Source organism: Myxocyprinus asiaticus, chromosome 19, assembly GCF_019703515.2.
Source record: "Myxocyprinus asiaticus isolate MX2 ecotype Aquarium Trade chromosome 19, UBuf_Myxa_2, whole genome shotgun sequence".
Classification (NCBI taxonomy): domain Eukaryota; kingdom Metazoa; phylum Chordata; class Actinopteri; order Cypriniformes; family Catostomidae; genus Myxocyprinus; species Myxocyprinus asiaticus.
In genome coordinates, this window is record NC_059362.1 from 25,478,760 (window position 1) to 25,501,048 (window position 22,289).

Consider the following 22,289-nt stretch of genomic DNA (forward strand, 5'->3'; position numbering starts at 1 on the left):
GTTTCTTCACCGTTTAAATGAAGCATTTAACCGTTTCAGAAATCTACTCATTTATTTTTTCCAGAAAGATGATGTGCAGTCAATGCTGTTTTTATGAGTGATGTTTTCTTTAAAGAGATTACTGGATTTGAGGTTACAATATTTATTTAGATTTTTCTATGATAAACCCTTTGTTACGTCCTTAACTTATTTATTATTTTAGGTAAATATTATTTTCATAAATGTAGGAGATCAATAAGATCAGTTTAAAAGAATATTCCAGGTTGAATACAAATTAAGCTCAATCAACAGCATTTGTGGCATAATGTTGATTACCACAAAAAATAATATAGACTTGTCCTCTTTTTCTTTTTTTTTTTTTTTTTTTTTTTTGTTGTTATATTTTTATCCCCTTTTCTCCCCAATTTGGAATGCCCAATTCCCACTACTTAGTACTCGTGGTGGCGCGGTTACTCACCTCAATCTGGGTGGCGGTGGACAAGTCTCAGTTGCCTCCGCTTCTGAGACCGTCACGTGGCATGTTGAGCGTGTTATCATGGAGACTCACAGCATGTGGAGGCTCATGCTATTCTCCACGATCCATGCACAACTCACCACGTGCCACATTGAGAGCGAGAACCACTAATCATGACCACGAGGAAGTTACCCCATGTGGCTCTACCCTCCCTAGCAACCGGGCCAATTTGGTTGCTTAGGAGACCTGGCTGGAGTCACTCAGCACACCCTGAGATTCGAACTCGCGACTCCAGGGGTGGTAGTCAGCGGCAATACTCGCTGAGCTACCCAAGCCCCCCATCCATCTTTTTCTTTACATTTTTGTTTTTTTGTGGTAATCAATATTATGCCACAAATGGTGTTGATTGAGCTTAACTTTTATTGAACATGGAATATACCTTTAAAACCCCTTTGTACTTCTGTTATTATTTATTTTTCTTTTTTCTCTCTTTTTCTATATGCTTTTCTTACATTCGTTATGTGAAATGTAATGGTAAATAAAGCATTAAAAAAAGTGTAGTCTGGCGCAAGTCGAAATGCGCATGCGCAGAGAGGTTGCTCCTTTTGGCGGAAGGTTCGTGTTTTCCACACTGACACACGTGGATCTGTTAGCAGTCTGCAGTGGTCAACAATTATTACACAGAAGGCTTTCTATCAGCTGACAAGTCTACGAGCGGACTACTCAAGCAACTGCTAAGTAAGATACTTGCTACCATTTTGAGCCCCCCAAAAAAGTTATAAAAATATTTAAGTTTGTTTTGCTAACATACAAAACAAAATGGATCTTCTGAGTTGTGACATAACTCGCGACCGAAAATGGTATAGATATTTAATAGGCTCTTTGTTAGTGTCGAGTAAATAATTTTGAAAACGCTTGCATATGACTCTTTTTGTTAACAATCTTTTGTCTTGCTATAGTTCATTCATTTGAGTCAAAGTGATGTGCTGAATACATGCAAATTAAGTTGCCATTTAAATCTGACCCATTTAACTTTAAAGCCGCTTATCTCTCTACTAAATATGTGATTCCTGACTAGGTTGTGATTGTATGCCTTGTGATGCAACTAGCAAATGATCTGTTTGACCCCTGACTCAATTCATTCACCATAGAATCTGATTATTACAGTGATGTTTTATATATATATATATATATATATATATATATATATATATATATATATAAACCGGCACTATCCAGCAGTCATCACTTATACACTGATACTTGTCTACTATTTTTCACTTGGATATCAATTATGGTTATGGTATGTCACAGTCATGTAGTTATGTAATTCTCTCTCTCTCTCAGGGTCATGACTGTGGTGCGGTTCTACAGGAGAGAGGAGTCAGGGGACAGTCGACTCATACGAAGAATTGCACAACTCTATCCTGAGGTCACCATAACCACTGAGCTTTGCTACAATGTAGAGCTTGATGGTGAGAGAATACAGTAGAGAAACGCCAGTAATGGAGAGTAATGAGTTTGTTACTCTACGTCTCTTGTCATCTCTGTTTCTCTTTCCCTCTCAGGACATGAGTCTTTAAGTGTGGAGCAGAAAAATGTTTTGCGCTGGTTGTTCAGCCCCCCTTATTCTGTCGGTCTGTCAGAGGACCCCATTGTCAAATTAGTGGAGGTTGCGAGACTGGTGGAGATTGGACCCAGGTAACACCTGCCTCTTTTGGATAACCAGTTTAGGTGTATTCCTCTTATGGTATTGTAATCATTTAGTTAAGTCTCGTAATTTACGTCTTTCAATGTTGCCCATTGTAGGTTGAATTTCTCTACCGCATGGTCCACCAATGCTGTGTCCATCTGCCGGAGTGCAGGCCTGAGCCAGGTGACCAGAGTGGAGCTCTCACGCAGGCATCTCATTCAGGTCAGGACTCGGGAGAGAGCATAACATTTAATAGACAAACAGCAAGACTTTTATTAGCTCTTCCTGAAGCAGACATGCATCACATGCACTGATCTTAAAGGGTTAGCTCACCCAAAAAGGAAAATTGTGTCATCATTGACTCAATCTCATGTTATTCCAAACCTGTATAACTTATTATTGCGTGCAACACAAAATGTTCACCCCAGTCACCATTGATTTCCATTGTATAGAAAAACAATGCAATGAACTGAGGCTAACATTCTTCATAACATCTCCTTTTTCTGAACATAGTTCTTAATGAATGAATGAATTGTATTGTAATGAATACAATTGGCTTTTCTGAACCCATCTTATTAAATGTTATCTCTCTCTTTTCAAACCCAACTAGCCCAAGCAAGGACATAATGGTGTAAAGAAGGACGGAGAGATGGAGAGACTGGTTTCCTGCCTGTACGACAGCATGACAGAGTGTGTTTACTCCCAACCAATCACGTCGTTCGCTGTTGATATTCAGCCACAGGAAGTGTTTGAGGTGGACATTCTAGGAAAAGGTCGTGCTGCCTTGGAGATGGCCAATGATGAACTTGGTAAGAAATGTACCTGGTATGTCGGTAATAACATGTTTTTTGGACATGAACCATGGGAAAACCATGGTATTATTTATAGTACTTTGAGGTACCATGTAAATACCGTGGTATATGAATATGGTAATAATTTAGTACAATGGTAGGTATACACCAGAGTACCATAGTATTACCGATTCCAATACTGTTACTTTTAGGGCTTGGTATTGATACAGATTTCCCTATCTGATTCCGATTTTGATTCAGTATCGATACAGATATGTATGTTTAATTTATTATGTCCCTTTTTCTTACATATGAGAGAAATTCTCTCCCAGCTAATGGTGTTAATTATACAGGAGACCTTCTCACTAGGTACATTAAAAAATATGTACATTTTACTAATGATATATTTTTTAGTTTTTCATCATTTTGGTCACATTTTGGTTTTTTTAAAAATGAACAAATCAATTTATTCAGTCAATAAATAAGATATTATATTTCATATATTATTTTTGTTACACGTTTATTGTTTAATTGCATAATTTGTACTATTTACAAGTATTTATGTTGATTTGTTGAACACGAGCTAAAAGCGGTACCGTCTCTTTAACAAAACCAGCATTTCTGTAAAGAGCGTCTGTAGATAAGCGCATGTTAACGAGAGAGACTCGAATGACTGTGCCATGCGTGATTAGAATTACATTTTAGTTATTATTTTTTGATCAACAATTGATTATAAAGAACAGAGGTTATTAAAAGAGACATTATTAATTGTCAAATCGGTTGCGTGGATCTCGTATTTGAACTCACACGGAACAATATTACTCTCAACACGCAGTGAAAGGATCTCGCTGCTGAATACTCCAACACTATACTACACAATCACTGGTGAGTGAAATGTAAACATTTACCAGCCAGTTGCCAAATATATACATTTTAGTCATACAGCACAAAATTTTGTTGCAAATGCGAGTGATTTTCTCTCATTGTAGTAGAGGGTTGCGTAAAAGATCGATCTTGGAATTTAAGAATCAATATCGAGATTGTTTAAATGAAGATTGTGATGCATCAGAAAATCTATATTATTACCTACTCCTAGTTACTTTACTGTGGTATCACCACAGTACGAGTACATGGATATAAATCTAGTTGGATTATTGTTGAAACAATATCAATAGTTAAAGAATATTTGAAAAGTGAGTCAATCAACTGCAGCCAGTCAACTATGTGTAAGCACTACTGATATAGTGTTGCAGTCTGCAACTTTTTCTTATACACATATTAGGGTCACGTGATACCTAACATGATTAGAAGAAGTATAGATGTCACAAGATTAGGCATGCCTATTTGATTAGATCACAAGCTGTGTGTGTATGTGAATGGAGAATGAATGACTGTTTGAGAGGCAAAGTAAGCTATTGGGTGTACACCAAAGCAACCATACTGTGTCTGTATTATAGATTAGTGAAGGCCAACTGGGTTAGAAATAAACAAATCTAGTGAAATGGTTTTGAGTGTCATTCTCTATTATACAGTATAACCCTTTGATACATACTGTACAAAGACAACACATTGATCCTGAACAGTCCCATTAAATTGAATTAAAACAATATCTGATATTTATGAAGGATTAAAATGTTTTTGGAAATGGGCATTTAGGGCTTTAGAGTTTTTGTGATTTAATTGTACAGTGTTTTGTCTTTGTGATTGTTTTTGGTCATCTATTCTTCATATAATGTATATCGATCTGCTGTCTGTCTTTTTGTCTTTCTTTCTGTGTCTTTGTGTGTGTGAGCAGGGTTGGCATTTGACTCTTGGGATCTGGACTACTACACTGCACTCTTCCAGAGGGTGAAGAGGAATCCCACTAGTGTCGAATGCTTTGATCTGGCCCAGTCCAACAGGTGTTTGTTCTTCACAGAATAAACAGGGGAAAATTATTCTAAGTGTGCCTTTTATGTAGACTAACAGTTACTATTACTCCTGTTCATGTTACTTACAGTGAGCACAGTCGCCATTGGTTTTTCCGAGGGCGAATGATCATTGATGGAGAAGAGCAGAAGGAGAATCTCTTCAGCCTAATTATGGGCACTCAGCACCATAGCAACCAGAACAATGTCATCAAATTCTGTGACAACAGCAGGTTAGGAGTTAGAGCATGAATGTCAACCTTTCTAAATGGCATTTGGGCAAAGAACACAAGTCCTTTTGTCAATAGAATGCATTTGCATTGAATGATTAAGAAATCACTTTGGATAAAATAGAAAAAGAAAAGAAATGTAACATGTAACGTAATGACATGTAACATGTAATCTTGACATTGATATTAATGGATTCTAGTGAAGAATGACCTTAGAGCACTATCTGGTTGAAAACCTGGTTCTTGTGTGATTTCTAGTGGTATTAAAGGCATTGAGCTGATGTGTATGTTCCCCACAAACCCTGCGCAAGCCAGTCAATATGAAAGCCGACGGACAACCAGACATGTCATTTTCACCGCTGAGACACACAACTTTCCCACTGGTCTGAGCTTAAATACATTTAATCTGCTCACTTTTCTCTTGTTCTTGTTTTAAATTGTTACATTCTTAAATTATCTTCAAATTAATTGATTATTAATTCTAATTTGACAACCATGATCATAAAGGAGAATACCTATATGCATTATACTGCATTAAAGGAATGTTCTTGGTTCAGTACAAGTTAAGCTCAATCGACAGTATTTGTGGCATAATATTGATTACCACAAAAATTAATTTTAACTTGCCCCTCATTTCTTTAAAAAAAGCACAAAAAAAAAAAAGAAAAAACTGGATTGACAATGACAACGCCATTGTAGATATTCACTATGCACAGTAAATCAGGATTAATTTAATCCATGAATGAAAGTGTCCAATAACATGGCAGTTACTGAGATTAAGCGAGTAGTATTCAGCTGGTCATGTTACGATAACATAGTTGCCCCCACGAGGCGCCTCTGCTCCATGTGTAATAAAAGCTTTTATAAGGTTACTGATATGACTGAACTCTTCATCTCACATGAGTGGTAATGATTTTGTACATATGTTTAAAAAAAATTACTATAAATTTCTTTAGAAGTAAAACTTTTAAAATGTGGAATAAAATTTCTGAATGCACCTTTAAAAAGATTTTAGTGCGATAAAACTGCTTACTGACTTTTTCTGTATAAAGTTATTGCCAGTTTTACAGCTTCATTGCCATAATGATATAATGTCAACAAACCCTAAAATGACTAACAAATTAAGAGTTATACAACTCAAATAATATGTTAGTTTTAACAAGAATTAATGTAAGTACTTTTATAAAATTATAAGCTTCACATTTCCACCTTTAAACCCTCTGAAAATTGGCCCCATTCACTTCCATTGTAAGTGCCTCACTGCAACTTTTGATTTTTGCTTTTATATATATATATATATATATATATATATATATATATAAGGAGGGACGAGTCAAAATGATTTTGTGGTTCTCAACATCATGCCACAAATGCTCTCGATTGAGCTTAACTTTTTATTGAACTCAGAGTATTCCTTTAAGGAAACTGACACTGTGAGTCATATTTGCATGCCATTGTCTTGTACATTTTAGAGTAATATCTAGTCATAATATGCTCTTTATTATGCTCAGGTGTTGCTCCATTCAGCGGCGCCACAACAGGTACTGGCGGGCGAATTAGAGATGTGCAGAGTGCCGGTAAGGGTGGTCATGTGATCGCAGGGACTGCCGGGTACTGCTTTGGTAACCTACACATCCCAGGTAAGTCTTAAAGGAATAGTTCAACCTAAAATGAAAATTATCTCATAATTTAATCACCTTTATGCTATCCCAGATGTATATGACTTACTTTTCTTCTGCAGAACACAAAGTAAGATTTTTTGAAGAATATCTTAGTTCTGCAGGTCTATAGACCATTTCAAGGACTGTTCGTTGGTGACATCAAGTGACATCACTATTCCGTGAACATTTCCTGCTTGTCAAAACAGAGACCATTTAGCAGAGGCAGGCCACTTCTATTCAGATGAATGGAAGTCAACAAAAAAAATACAGCCTCATCACCACTGCCTTTAAACACCGAGTGCGCCTCTCCTCAGGAGACTTGTCTCTACCTGCTGGCGTCTTCGCGGGTCCAGAAACGGAGCGGTGAGGGTCTGGTGCGAGTTAGATGCATCGCCGGACCCGCACCCCCGGCACAATTTAGATGTGACACCGGGGATTGGAGCACGCATCAAAGCCGGGCCGCTCGAGTGAAGCCGGTGCCATACGTGCCTCGGACCAAAAAAATTTGACTGCTTATTTGAAATATGTTCTTTTATCATTATCTTGAACAACTATTTTGGAGATTTCGGTCTTTCCATATTCAGGTAGATAGGAGCTGCACTGTCATGTTGCTTGTTTACATAGAAAAATAGCTGCCCCAACAGCGTTCCAAATACGGCCGCCGAGTGGACTGACTTACCTTAAAAAAGAGACTTTGTTGAAAGGATCCGGAAATACGTTTGGACCGTTCTAATTCATTTATTTTTGTTTACATTCTTGAAATGGTCCATACAATGCAAGTTAATGGGGTCCAAAACTTTGAAGCTCCAAGAGGCACATAAAGGGTGTGAACAGACCAAAATGTAACTCCTTTTACTGTACATCTTGCCATTGCAGTCTCTAGGCACGATCATGTTTTCAAGCTCGATTACACTTTCTAGTGCTTGAAGACTGCGCAGAACACTAAATGGCACTATAGGAAGTGTAATCGAGCTTGAAATCAAGATCAAGATCAAAACCGATTAGATCACTTCAGGAGACATGAATTAAACCACTGGAGTCTAATGGATTACTTGTATGCTGCCTTTATGTGCTTTTTGGAGCTTCTTTTTGGACCCCATTCTTTTGCATTGTAAGGACCTACAGAGCTGAAATATTCTTCTAAAAATCTTCTTTTGCTTTCTAAGTAGAAAGAAATTCATACACATCTGGGATGGCATGAGGGTGAGAAAATGACGAGGGAATTTTGATTTTTAGGTGAACTATCCCTTTAATCACTGGACTCCTGAAAATCTGACTTAAAATCACAGTGATCTTATAATTGTATAGAGCACTGAAACGAATTTCCAGTACTGCATATGCCTGATGTGCTTCTTTTAGAGTTTTGTTTCTATGAGCACATGTTCTTGCATCATACATCACAATAGGGCTGCAACTAACAGTTATTTTGGTAATCAATTAATCGAAGATTAATGGATTAATCAGATAAATAACTGAATTGTATTTTGAAAAGTTTGAATTTCTAATTATTATTACTTTCAGGACATATGCAAAATAGTTCCTTTCCTTTATTTGTAAAACTTAAAAAGTACTGTTCATTAAAGACTAAAATCGGGAAAGGAGTGGAAAAAAAAAAAAAAAAAGAAATCAACCCAGCAGACATCAGTGGTGACAGCAGAGTAGAAATAGTAATTCTAACCAGCTCAAAAATACATAATTATGTTTGATACATTTGCTTGTACACTATCACTGATTACAAACATTTTAAGTATTTTAAATTAATATTGGAAGTTTTAAAATAGCTTTGTCACTAATTACAGGTTTCTAAAGTATTCTTTTCAAAAAATAAAAATTTAATGGTAATTTGTGCTTATCCAGTAAAATAATATTTGCCATAGTGTACACTTACTGGTGAAATCAGATTTGGTATAATCAGGAGTCAGGACAATTAAATATCAGGACCCTTAGCATTATTATACATTATATTCAGCATTATATACAGTTTAATACAGCACAATCATCTGTAAATGCAGTGCAGATTCAGCTACGTTAACATGCACCCTCATAATGTGATTGCAATGCAAATAAGTCAATACTGTGATTAAACTGTTGCTCATATAAACAGAATATTGCGATAATGCTAATAATCAGAGTAATGATAATTGCTGTAAGTTATGTGGGGTATTCCTATTTTAATCACTTTATACTGGCATGAAAACACTTTAATCGCATTTCTTCCAGTCTGACCAAAGTGCATCTGCGCCAGTGCTGCAGACGGATGATGTTACTCTCAAGCCCAGGTTCAAAAACATTGCGAAACGGAAGAAGCTGCACTTACTTCTCGGCTTCATGTGAAACGGCAGTTTTTTGCACTGTTTTTCAGCAGTGGTGCTCCCCAACTGCAGAATCTACAGCCCCACAGCAAAAGAAAACATTTTCCCGAGTTGTGAATGTCCGTTTGCAGTCTTAATTGAATGCTGGTGAGATAAAAAAAAATTGTATTCCACAAAAAAAATGGCAAGTATGTCTTTCAAATGAGTTTGTCCTCACGGGCGGAACACAACAACATCCAGTATTCCAATTCACAAACAAGTGACTCTTATGAAACGATTCTCTTTAGTGAATCAAATGAGACGGCATATCCAGTGTAGTCGAAAATGACTTATTAACCGGTTCTTTTAAGAAATTGTTCAAAAATGCTCTACTAATTTTCCTTATGCCAAACTGTATTTAAATATACATATTTGCAACAAGAGGTTTTTTGTAATGTTATGTTATAAAAAAGCATTAAAACATCACTTTTCTCAGCAATAATCAGAGTATTTGCAAGTAGCATGTAAACTGGTTTGAAGAGGTTTGCCCAAATCATGTAAACATCTTAATCTAATTATTCCTTATACTCAGATTATTGCAATAATCAGAGCATTGGTGTACATGTAAACATAGCCACTGTCGTGCTGAAAATTCTCATCCCGGCAGTGCTCATTGTGTTACAAGCGCTTACATGATGAGAAACGATCTAAAACACTTAAAAAACCAACACGCTTTGAGCTCTGAGACATCAGTGTGCCCCATGAAAGCTGCATGATTGATTACATTGAAATTGAAATTGCGGTATGAAGTTGCACAGTTTAATCAAAATGATTGTACTCCCTTTCTCCATTGCGATCGGTTTGATTGACACGGATGTGCGTGCTTGCTTGCTCAGTGAAGTTTAACGGAGATGCGCTTGTGGTAAAGACGAGCAAAACATGCAGAAATACATACCTGATTTTGAATTCATAACAGGTCCGGCTCCTGCCAGCTATGCTAGAGTGAACTGGGAAATGTCATAGGTGGACATTTGGGATTGGGGGGGTGGCTCAGACTTCTTATTTTCATGTCTGTAATTGGTGTAATATGGCGTGATTGTTAAGATCAAAGCCAATTACCCCTATATTTTTACAGTTTTTCCCTATATTAAAATATATGGTAAACATTGTACATAATCATAAGATTGAAGTGGGCCATGACAACCTTATTATTGGTATACTACTATCATTTTTAAGAAATAAAATACAGTAATAGTCTTCCAATCTTAAAGCAAATTACAAGGACAAATCCCCACAAATGTCAGGATGGAGTGGAGAAATAAATCAAGGATGTATACGAGGATGGAGTGGAAGGAAATGTATTAGATGGGGAGATCAATAACATAAGATTAAGAACCTAAAATTTGAACAAATATGGGGAATGCTTAAAGAAGTCATGATATAATATTAAATTATGATGATTCTTTCGCTTTGACTTTTCTGGTTAAATGGAAATGTAATTAGAAATTATACTGCCATACAAAGGCAAAATGCAAAATTGAGTTATGGCTGAAATCAGGTCTCTTAGACTATGATCTGTCCTGTGTCAGACAAGTCTGGCTCATTTGCGGAGATTCAGAGAAAACTTAATGTGAAAATGCAGTAAATACAAAATCCAATCAAAATAATTCCAAGCCATTTTTCTCAGTGTCAGTGTTAGTTGCTGAGTTTGAACTCTGTAGGGTAGTAAAGGATATTGATATTTTTACCAGTGAAACTAAACATGTGTAAAGTCATTTAGGTAAATATACAGGAGTTTGGATGGATGGATAGAAAGTAATGCCATGTCAGCACCAAAGGTAATTTTCATGGCAGAAACAGAGTAGTTTAAAGCGCAATTACAAAAAACAACAAACTATAACAGCACTGTAAAAAGATGTAAATAAAAAAGTCATAAGATGTTAGGTGAAGACAGCATCTATCAACAACACCGAACTTAAAACAAGGGAAACAGAAGCACGCGTCCCGCAAAACACTGTATCCAGCCATGTTTGCCAATGGTACCATCAGCTCATAGTGGCTGGGATGATGCTTTACAATTCAGATTCAGTGGCACTGAAAACCACAACGTGATTTTGGGGAACAGAGATGGATGGAGATATTTGGTGAGTGGGAAGAGGGAGCAATACATTAATAGAAGCCACATAGATTCACTGCTAGAAGCACCACCTGGTTTCTTTACGGGCACTAAAAACCATTGCACAAAAATTTCTCGGATTACCGTTCTTGTTCGCGTGACGTCTCTGACTCTGGTTTGCAGCAGCTGCTTCTTGAGTGTGTCGTTGCTTTCGGCCTATGACAAAAATAGAAAAATACTACAAATATCTGGTGATATTTTGTGATTGGTTGGGGTGGTCAACAGTCCACCCTCAGTGTTTGCAACACATAGCCCACCCCCAAATCGCTTTTAACCAATGCACGGATCGTAAAAATGAAATTCTTTTTAATACCATATTTGCCAAATGCTTGATTGGGAGGGCAAGACTCACGTTTGGGTGGGCTCAGCCCACCCCGCCCATGCCTGTATCCGGCCCAGATCATAACATGAAAACATAGAAAATAGCTGTAAAATGTAATTTATATGCATCAAACAGCACAAGCACTCTGTCAACTCACCTGATGCAGAAACCAGTCCATACTAAACTGTATGCTTATTGTGATCTTCTTTGAAGTGTTTATAAAGTGCTCTCGTGTGATGGACATCTTGGGTCGTGTTTTTTCCCTCTCAAATTGTCTCCATTTTTCAAATGAGTTTCATCATGCAACACATTTTTCACTGGGCTGTAAAGTGACGTCACTGATGGAGCTTCTCCATGCTCGCCGCAAATATCTAGTAATCGGAAATTACATTCGTTGTCGATGATTTTCGTTATCGAAAATTATAGATTTTATCGATTAGTTGTTGTAGCCCTACATCACAACATGTTATTACCTTCTGTCTCCTCAGGATTTCTGCTCCCCTGGGAGGAAGAAGGGTGGGAGTACCCATCCAGCTTTGCTTCTTCACTCCAGGTGGCCATAGAGGCCAGCGATGGAGCTTCTGATTACGGGAATAAATTTGGGGAGCCAGTCCTAGCAGGTAAAATCTTTGCTAATGAGGGTCCACACCACAGGATATCAGGGATGCAATGACATGCTGACATATGTGAAACAGATGTTGCTTCTTTTTATTCATTGTTTGTCAAAAATGGCTTAATCACTTTTTTTTTTTGTTCTTTTCTCTTTTCCCCTGGAGGCTTTGCACGTTCCTTTGGAATGCGATTGGCTAATGGTGAACGACGGGAGTGGATTAAGCCAATCATGTTTAGTGGTGGGTTGGGCTCTATCGAAGACCAGCATGTGAAAAAAGAGCAAGCAGAGCAAGGTATGAGTGGACAGAGATGCACCTGATATGCCATAATACTTTTAGAGATGTTCCTGTTTGTCCACAAGTGAACTCTGTCTCTTTCTCCTTATATATGTCTCTCGCTCTCTTTATTTTGTCTTTGGAAGGTATGGAGGTGGTGAAAATTGGAGGCCCAGTTTACAGGATTGGTGTTGGTGGAGGAGCAGCCTCCTCCATACAGGTACATTCAATAAAGATAAAAAAAATAATTTTATTTATAAAAAGCTCTTTATAGCCTCAGTGTTTTGATTGAGTTTGCAGTCTGTTTATGTGTATTACATGTCTCAAATGCATGTACTGTATGTGTATATGTTTCATAGGTACAAGGTGATAACTCCAGTAGCAGAGATCTAGGAGCAGTTCAGAGAGGAGATGCTGAAATGGAGCAGAAGATGAATCGGGCTCTCAGGGCCTGCCTGGAGAAAGTGGAAGGAAACCCCATATGCAGCATCCATGACCAGGGTGCTGGGGGCAATGGTAGCTCACTTTTTATATAACATGGGATGTCAAGGGTGTTCATTTTCCATTGAACATGATCACATCGTGCTCACAGTGAAACAGTCTGAATTCTAAAGTTTAAGAGGGCCATGTGATTTGTTTAGGTAACGTGCTAAAGGAGCTGAGTGAGCCTGCAGGTGCAGTTATCTACACCAGCAGGTTTAAGGTGAGATACAGTGTATTAAAACATTGATGTCTTGATTTTTATTTCAAGCTTTCATTTTGAATCCGTTATAGAAGTTTCTTCTCTAATACTCAGACAGGTGACCCCACCCTTAGTGTTTTGGAGCTGTGGGGGGCGGAGTATCAGGAGAGTAATGCTTTGTTGCTCCGCCCCTCTGACCGGAGCTTCCTAGAGAAGGTGTGTCAGAGGGAGAAATGCCCTGTCGACTTTGTGGGCAAAATCACTGGTGATGGTAAGGTGAGTCGATCATGTATACAAGCATGTGATTTGCAGAGCATGTGTGCCGTATGTGCTTTTTTATAGTTAGAAGTGTATTTTAAGGCCCTGTGCTTCTGTGCATGTATTACTCTATAGATTGTGCTGGTGGATGACCAAGATAAACAGGCCAATGGGCTTGATGGTGGGCGGAGACCTGTGGATCTGGAGCTGGATTGGGTGTTGGGGAAGATGCCACAAAAGGTGCACAAAATGCTGTTTTTAGATTAAACTTTTACTAGACTGTTTGAATCTACTCAACTTTAAGGGATAGTTCACTCAAAAATGGAAATTCTCTCATCATTCACTCACCTTGAGTTTATGGAAAGGGTTAGGTTAGGGGCTCCCTATATCTTTGCTGGTGGTTGGGAGCTCCCACCCCATTTTGGGGCTCTGCCTGCAGCTATATCCTTCTCAAGAAAAAAGACATTGTGCTAGAGTGCACCCTCTTTTGGCTTATTGTAAATTGCAGTCGAGTCCAGACATCCAAATGTAAATAAGTTATTCATCAGAGCATGTAGATTTAAGTTGTTTCAATTTTTTACTAATTACTGCTTTCTTAACTTGTACCACATGTATAAATTAGATTTTAAATTGGGACTTTGTCTTTTCAGGAGTTTGTGCTGGAACGCATGGCTGTCTCTCTTCAGCCACTCTCTCTCCCTGCGGGTCTATCTGTGCTTCCAGCTTTGGAGAGAGTTCTCCGGCTGCCTGCAGTTGCCAGCAAACGCTACCTTACTAATAAGGTACCATACACCCTCAGCACAATAACTATATATATGTATTATTCAAGCTCCATAGCAACCATTGAAACATGCACTTCTTGACATATCCAGATACTTAAAGGTGCACTCAATAATTTTTTTATGTTTATCTTTGTCAGCTCTCACAGTTCCCATCCCAGACTGCTCAACCGTGCTTGTGTAATGGCTTTAGTGACGTGGCAACTTATAATTGGTCACTTGTTCAGTACATACATTCTAATCCTGATTTTCCAGTACCACAGTGCAAAAAGAAACCATAATAGAGCCCGGATCAGATTTAAATAAAATTCAGTACAAAATATCCATAAAGACTCTGCCACAGCATCAGTATATAAATGTCAGTAGTTTTTGGACATGACAAAAAAATCCTTTCTTCTAGGTTGATCGATCTGTGACCGGTCTGGTTGCTCAGCAACAGTGTGTGGGTCCTCTTCACACACCGCTGGCAGATGTAGCTGTTGTTGCCCTCTCCCCGTTCAGCCTCCAGGGTGCAGCCACAGCAATAGGCGAGCAGCCAATCAAAGGCCTGGTGTCAGCTGCTGCTGGGGCTCGCATGGCTGTGGGAGAAGCCCTCACTAACTTGATGTTTGCAAGAGTGACTGCTCTCAAGGTGAAAACATGTGTCTGTACATTTTTGTATGTTAAGTGGTTAAGTGAATATTTCGCTGTACATATATTCTTCTGTAAATATCTTGGCAGGATGTGAAGTGCAGTGGTAACTGGATGTGGGCTGCTAAGCTCCCAGGAGAGGGGGCGTGCCTGTGGGAGGCATGTCAGGCAATGTGTGAGGTCATGGGCCAGTTGGGTGTGGCCGTGGATGGGGGAAAGGATTCTCTTAGCATGGCTGCACGTGTCAGCGGAGAAACTGTTAAAGCTCCAGGTACTGGTCCTATGCTTGAGTGTTTTTTTGTTTGTTTATTTTTTGGCTACGTTCACACTGCAGCTGAATACGGTTACGTTAATACACAATTTGGTTATAAACGAGAGTGACGGCACATTGTGTGAACGGAACCACACTGGACAACTATTTGTATGTCACATCATATAGTTTGATAGCCACTTTGCAATGTACACACGCTTGTTTCGTGTTTTGCGTTTTTTTTAATTTTTATTGGAGGTTCCTGTAATTTCTGGTTTCATGTGGAGTTTCAGAGTAAGATATATAAACTGTGTCATCCAAAGGTTTTATTCTTCCATCAGAGCTGCTCTCATCAGTTTTGTGGTCTGTACGCAACCCAAACACAGTGCTCTACACATTGCATTTGAAGCCAGTGTCAGTTAATTAAGATTTGTCAGATGAACTCTTGCCTCATTGAGCTTGTTTATTTAAAAACGTTGTTAACTGCTATTGCACAATTAGAAAAATGGCTTGACGTTAGTTACTCCTTCATAGAGACAGTATTCGAGACACCTCTGTAAGCTGTTGTATGAACAGGACAATTCGAGAGTCACGCCTGTTCATTAATACGTTGTCAGTCCTGAACACTGTGTTAAAACAGCCTGTGTGATTTTAGTTCTATGTAATCCATTGTCTGCTTGTGCTTTGTTCACGTCGCACAACAACCTTTTCACTTTCTTTTTTTAGGCTCTCTGGTTATCTCTGTGTATGCTGTGTGTCCTGACATCACAGCCACCGTGACCCCTGATTTGGACAACCCTGATGGCAGAGGTCAGGCCTGCACATCATTAGCCTAACTTTTAACTTTTTAGCACCTTTCACCTTTTCATATCCATCTTGTATTTCTGCTGATATATTAAGAGTGTACAAATCTCATTTGCTGCTCCTCTCTCGTCTCTTAGGTGTGCTTCTGTATGTACCTGTGAGCTCAGGTAAATACAGACTGGGTGGCTCTGCGATAGCTCAGTGTTATGGGCAACTTGGAGACTGCAGTCCAGATCTGGATCAGCCAGACAAGCTCTCTGCCTGTTTCAACACTACACAGGCACTGATTCAGGGTTAGTGTATGCTTTTAAAATGCAATGCTACAACACTGAGAACCCGATTGTTTACTTCCTCGGTATTGGTACATTAAAGGGATAGTTCACCCTAAAATAACAATTCTCTAATCATTTACTGACCCTTGTGCCATCCTAAATGCATATGACTTTCTTCTGCAGAACACAAACGAAGCTGTTTAGAAGAATATCTCAGCTCGGTTGTTCCTTACAATGCAAGTGAATGGTGATCAGACCTTTTGAAGGTCCAAAAAGCACATAAAGGCAGCATAAAATTAATCCATATGACTCCAGTGGTTTAATCCATATCTTCAGAAGCAATATGATAGGTGTGGGTGAGAAACAGATCTATATTGAAGACCTTTTTTTTACCATAAATCTCCACTTTTACTATATATCTATGTATATTGATCTGTTTCTCACCAACACCTATCATATTGCTTCAGAAGACATTGATTAAACCACTGGAGTTGTATGGATTACTTTTATGCTGCCTATATGTGATTTGGAGCTTCAAAGGCCTGGTTACCATTCACTTGCATTGTATTTACCAGCAGAGCTGAGATATTCTTCAAAAAATCTTAGTTTTTGTTCAGCAGAATAAAGAAAGTCATACACCTCTGGGATGGCATGAAGGTGAGTAAATGATGAGAGAATTTTCAATTTTGGATGAACTATCCCTTTAATAGCACAATTTTTCTGCTACGGGTATGACATCAGCAGCTACACTACTAAAATTATCAGCAACATTTGTAAACTTATCTAGGACCAGCACTTACTCCTCCCAAATACTATTGCCCCTAAAATTGTGATTTTCAGGCCTAAAGTTATGAAAATAAACAAAATCTTGCAATTCATTGAAAAGTCAAGGAAATTTGTAGTGAATGTAGATTTTTCAAGTTATGCTCAGCTCTAAAATATTTAAATGGTTAGAAAAGGCTCTTTGTGAGTACATTTTCTATAAAAAAAAATAAATAAAAAAAAACGTGATTACTCGGTAATAACAAATGACTGGAAAAGTAATATAACATCTTTGGTCAAAAGGTGTGGAAACTATTTAGCCATTTATATCTTACAATATTTGATCAAAAACTTCTTATATTGCAGAACGACTGCTGACTGCCGGACATGATGTCAGTGATGGAGGGCTTATTTCCTGTCTGCTGGAGATGGCCTTTGCAGGCAATCATGGGATTGAGGTAGACTTGCCTTTAGTAGGCGTTGAAGGTTAGTAATAAAAATATGATTTATATTTTGGAAAAAGTAGTCTTTAGCCAGTAATATCTTTTCTCTCTCACACCCTTTCTATGTCACTTCCTCCCTCTCTTTTAGTGATGGAAGCTCTGTTTTCAGAGGAGCTTGGCCTGGTTTTAGAAGTGTGTGAGAGTAATGCAGTGAATGTCTGTCAGAGGTACACAGATGCTGGTCTCGTCTGTCACAGGATTGGCACAACCTCTAGTTTTGGACCTGAAGCTAGGGTGAGCTGTGATCAAAGGAATGGGATCTGTAGAAACTAAAATATAGGTGGTTTCAGCAATACTCTTGAACATTAACGATTAAGTGGTGTGCAGAGTAAAGCATTTGATAACTGGCACTGTTTAAGATGTGTAAATGGTCATGGATTTTTTCTTTATACTAAATTTAAGGTCAGAGTGAGTTTGTGTGGACAAGAAGTGCTGAATGAGCGTCTACCCACACTTCGGGCGATATGGGAAAGCACAAGCTTCCAGCTGGAGCGACTGCAGGCCAATCCGTTCTGTGTCCAACAAGAGGAAGAAGGGCTTACTTCTCGCACACAGCCTTACCTCAAACTTACCTTTGACCCTTCCCAAACACCAGTCGTTAAGGAACTTGGTGAGGCCATGAACAAAATGTAACATAAGTAAACTTGTATTTATTCTATCCTTATTTCTGCACTGTACCAGAACCAAGAGAATAGCAACAATATTGATGCAGCTCTCAGTGTCTGTACTTTAGCTTCAGGAAAACCTCGTGTTGCGGTAGTGAGAGAGGAAGGCAGCAATGGAGACAGAGAGATGTCTGCTTCTCTCTTCATGGCTGGATTTGAGGTAAAAATACACCAACATCTAAAAAATAGCTATTATTATAATAAAATAGATTATAGTTTTATTAGGGATAGTTATTTTCAGAAATACAACACATGCTGCTTGTTTTTGCTCTTATTTCAAACTATTAACAAGGCTGAATTTGAGTTTTTTTGAGGTTTGACCTTTTGTCATTTATGATCTGTAGGTGTGGGATGTCACAATGCAGGACCTGTGTTCAGGCCCCACGACCCTTGACCCCTTTCGAGCTGTGGTGTTTGTAGGTGGATTCAGCTATGCAGATGTGCTGGGGTCAGCTAAAGGTAAAAATAAGCTATTGCATGTTACAGCATTTTGATATCACTGCTGAACTATGTAAGGTTAAAGGGCTAGTTCACCCAAAAATGAAATTCTTTATTCATTTACTCACTCTCATGCCATCCCAGATGTGTATGACTTTGTTTCTTCTGCTGAACACAAACAATGATTTTTAGAAGAATATTTCAGCTTTGTTTGTCCTCACAATGCAAGTGAATGGTTAACAAAATGTTGAAGCTTCAAAATGAACACAAACGCAGCATAAAAGTAATCTACAGGACTCCAGTGGTTAAATCTATGTCTTCAGAAGTGATATGAGAAACAGCGTGGGTGAGAAACAGATCCATATTTAAGTCCGTTTTTACCATAAATTCTCCCTGCCCAGTAGGTGGCGATATGCATTGAGAATGCGAATTGTCAAAAACAAAAGAAGAATGTGAAATTGAAAGTGGAGAGTGATCGTAAAAAAGGACTTAAATATTGATATGTTTCTCACCAACACCTATCATATCCCTTCTGAAGATATAGATTTAACCACTGGAGTCTTATGGATTACTTTTATGCTGCATTTATGTGCATTTTGGAGCTTCAAAGTTCTGGCCACCATTCACTTGTATTGTGGGGATCTATAGAGCTGGAATATTATTCTAAAAATCTTTGTGTTCAGCAGAAGGAAGAAAGTCATACATATCTGGGATGGTATGAGGGTGAGTAAATGATGAGAGAAATTTAATTTTTGGGTGCCCTCTGTTGCTTTTGATTCTGATTTGCCATTGCATGTTTAGATTAATTTAATGAATTTGTGACCCACTTTATAGGTTGTTTAGTATGGTCTTGCCAATGTGCATATGAAAATAAGCATTTTGGTGCTTGTTCAGCAATTGATGATCAGGTGCTATTACTTTATTTTTCAGGGTGGGCTGCCACGGTGACCTTTAACCCCAGGGCTCGAGAGGAGTTTGAGCGTTTCCGTAATCGTGGTGACACGCTGAGTCTGGGAGTGTGTAACGGATGCCAGCTCCTTGCTTTGCTGGGCTGGGTGGGGGGAGGAGAGGATGGAGGTGAGATTGAACTCTCTGATTGTGTAATTGGCAACCAAAGCCTCAAGAATTTCCCCCTTTCCTGCTCTGCCTTGCCACATTAATGTCTTCTGTCACTGTCTTTCATTTTATTTACCAGTACTTTGTTCTCCACTGCAGGTTCTGATGTTACTCTGACCCATAATAAGTCGGGTCGGTTTGAGTCGAGGTTTGTGAGCGTAAGCATCCTGCCCTCACCAGCCATCATGCTCAGGGGAATGGAGGGTTCTGCTCTGGGTGTTTGGGTTGCTCATGGAGAAGGTTCGAAATTTGTACTTCATAAAACTGTACATGACAAGTATGGTACATGTCTGTGTTAGCCTTATAAAGCCCATTTGAATGTAGTTAGATATCTTTAGTGGCTAGAATACAAGAACACAATATGCTAACTGCATACTGTGCAGTTATAATAAATATTACAATATAATATTTACTGCTAGGGATGCACCGATGTATCGGCGGGCAATATTTATTGGCCAGTTATTAACCAAAACCATTGGCATATCGGTTATTAGTATGAAAATGCTGATATGAAAAACCGATGGTTTATTTTATAATTCATTAGTAACACATTAGTAACACACAAAACTCAGTGAATTCAAAGGCACAATCTAGAAATAATAAAAGTTACAATATGTAGAAAGGTTGGCACTCCTTAGAAAATGTTATATTCCATTTTTGTTCTTTCTCAATTTCACATTAATGTGAAAAAACCGCCATAAATGGATGTGACAGTTGTGAAAGTGGCAGTTACTTGTAGGCTACATGATGACCATCTAAAATGCTTTGAAACCAGCAGAATTTGACTTCTAAGACACTGGTATGATATCCATTAATGCTGCATGACTGATGGAATTAAGACTGAAATCGCAATATGGCCTTGTGCGATTACTAATCCTTGAAAGGCTGTGTTTTAGTCTGCATTCAGCGCTTCATTCAGCACTGTGTGAGCAAGCGGCGCCCTCTAGCGGTTTGAATGGCATTATCGCTCATACATTATACCACTATAATACACAATTTAAAAGGTTTTTTTTTTCCTTTGGTTTAAACTTTTTATTTTAGCATGATGTGGCTGACCTTTCTGTGAAATTGACCAACATATGCATAGTATGAATTTGTAATGTTCTATGTAATGTTCTATTATATACAGTATATACATGTAAAATGTGAGCTCTGTTGCTTTGAACTGCAAAAACAAGTGCAAAAATGTTTTAGAATGACAAAATAACCTTTTTTCATATCAATCATGTATCATATTTGATTATTTTTTTTTTTTTTTTTTTGTATCTTTTTAACTAAATCTATTTATTTTTGATTGTGGCTCTCTTTAAAGTTTTGGCCTGTGTTCAACAGATCCAATCCATGTTCAGTGGGAGTTATTTATTGTTAGAACAGTAAAAAAGCTTTTGTACCTCTTTGTACATATTTAAAGCATAGTTCCTAAGTAAAATGGTGATCTGATGACAAATTAAGGTAAGTGGCAAAATATCTGTATTGTTATCAGTACTGGCCTATCTATTTTGTTAAAATCTGTATCAGACAAAAATTTTAACATCGGTGCATCCCTATTTACTGCCTACTTTAAAAAAAAAAAAAAAAAAAAAAAAGAAAACACTAAACATTTCAAACAGTAGTATGCTTCATTGTAGTCATTATGTTGCATGTTTGATTCAGCGAGTGCCAGTTGCCATCTTAGAAATAAATATGGTTATTAATTTTTATTCCAATTTTGTGTAAAAATGTCAACTTTTGTCAGTCCAGTGAAATTATGTTAAAATGAACACATTGCTTCAGCGTTATGTACGCTCGTTGGTTGTATATTGCACATTTTGGCAAACGTAGGTCATCCTGGTATTCTATGCAAATAAAGTGTATTGTAGTATGTTATTGTGAATATACCTTGAGACTCACATTTCCTCTTGTGTGGCTTTTAAATACACCTTTCCTCTGCTCCACAGGTCTGATGCAGTTCCGTTCTCCTAAAGCTCAGCAGAAACTGATCAGCGCCTCTTTGGCTCCTCTGCGTTATGTGGATGACTCGGGAGCCCCTACTGAAATCTATCCCATGAACCCCAACGGTTCTACACAAGGTGTGGCAGGCATCTGCTCAGCAGATGGGCGGCACCTGGCCATGATGCCCCATCCGGAGCGGGCCGTGCTGGGCTGGCAATGGGCTTGGGCACCTCACCACCTCAGGGGATCACTGGAGCCCTCACCATGGCTTAGTATGTTCCGTAATGCCGCAGCGTGGTGTCAGAGTTCATAGAAAGTGGTAGGCGGAGACACTGAATGCTATTTGTACGTTCATAATGTAATTTGAATTAACTATAGAAACACTATTTTGTGAAAGGACTAACCAAATAGCCAAACTTGCCATCTCATTAAAAAAACTTAACTTGGAGAATAGTGAAAGTACTCTGGATCTTCTTGGACTGGCAAGTGGAGATCTAACACTCATCTTTATTTTTGTTTTATACAGTCCTTGTTGTTATGTATGTAGTAGAATTTAATTAACATATTTCCTGCTGGAAAAATCCACACAAAAATAAATCCTAAATTTATAATGGGCTTCTTAAGTTTCACTATGGAATTTTAATTTGCCAATTTAAAATATCATGATTTTTTTGTAGCTCTGTTTCTCTACTCCAAATTTACATTCCAGAAATTATGAACATTCCATGGAAATGGTTTACTGATAAAACACTACAATGCATTTAATAAACAAATGAAATATTTCTT

The 22,289-nt window shown here is 38.2% G+C and overlaps 1 protein-coding gene across 1 annotated transcript; it reads left to right on the forward strand.

Moving 5' to 3' along the window:
• Positions 1-1,061: 1,061 nt before the first annotated feature.
• Positions 1,062-22,285, forward strand: pfas (phosphoribosylformylglycinamidine synthase). The gene is made up of 29 exons (XM_051645323.1): positions 1,062-1,192; positions 1,802-1,929; positions 2,023-2,155; positions 2,264-2,369; positions 2,758-2,956; positions 4,734-4,839; positions 4,938-5,078; positions 5,334-5,458; positions 6,587-6,715; positions 12,014-12,145; positions 12,302-12,430; positions 12,559-12,632; positions 12,772-12,928; positions 13,054-13,115; positions 13,209-13,370; positions 13,488-13,592; positions 14,003-14,134; positions 14,532-14,762; positions 14,852-15,032; positions 15,738-15,821; positions 15,953-16,108; positions 17,216-17,335; positions 17,441-17,586; positions 17,755-17,962; positions 18,086-18,177; positions 18,362-18,476; positions 19,386-19,532; positions 19,671-19,811; positions 21,509-22,285. The coding sequence occupies exons 2-29, from the start codon at positions 1,806-1,808 to the stop codon at positions 21,814-21,816; spliced, it is 3,945 nt and encodes a 1,314-aa protein (XP_051501283.1). The 5' UTR covers positions 1,062-1,192; positions 1,802-1,805; the 3' UTR covers positions 21,817-22,285.
• Positions 22,286-22,289: the final 4 nt, after the last annotated feature.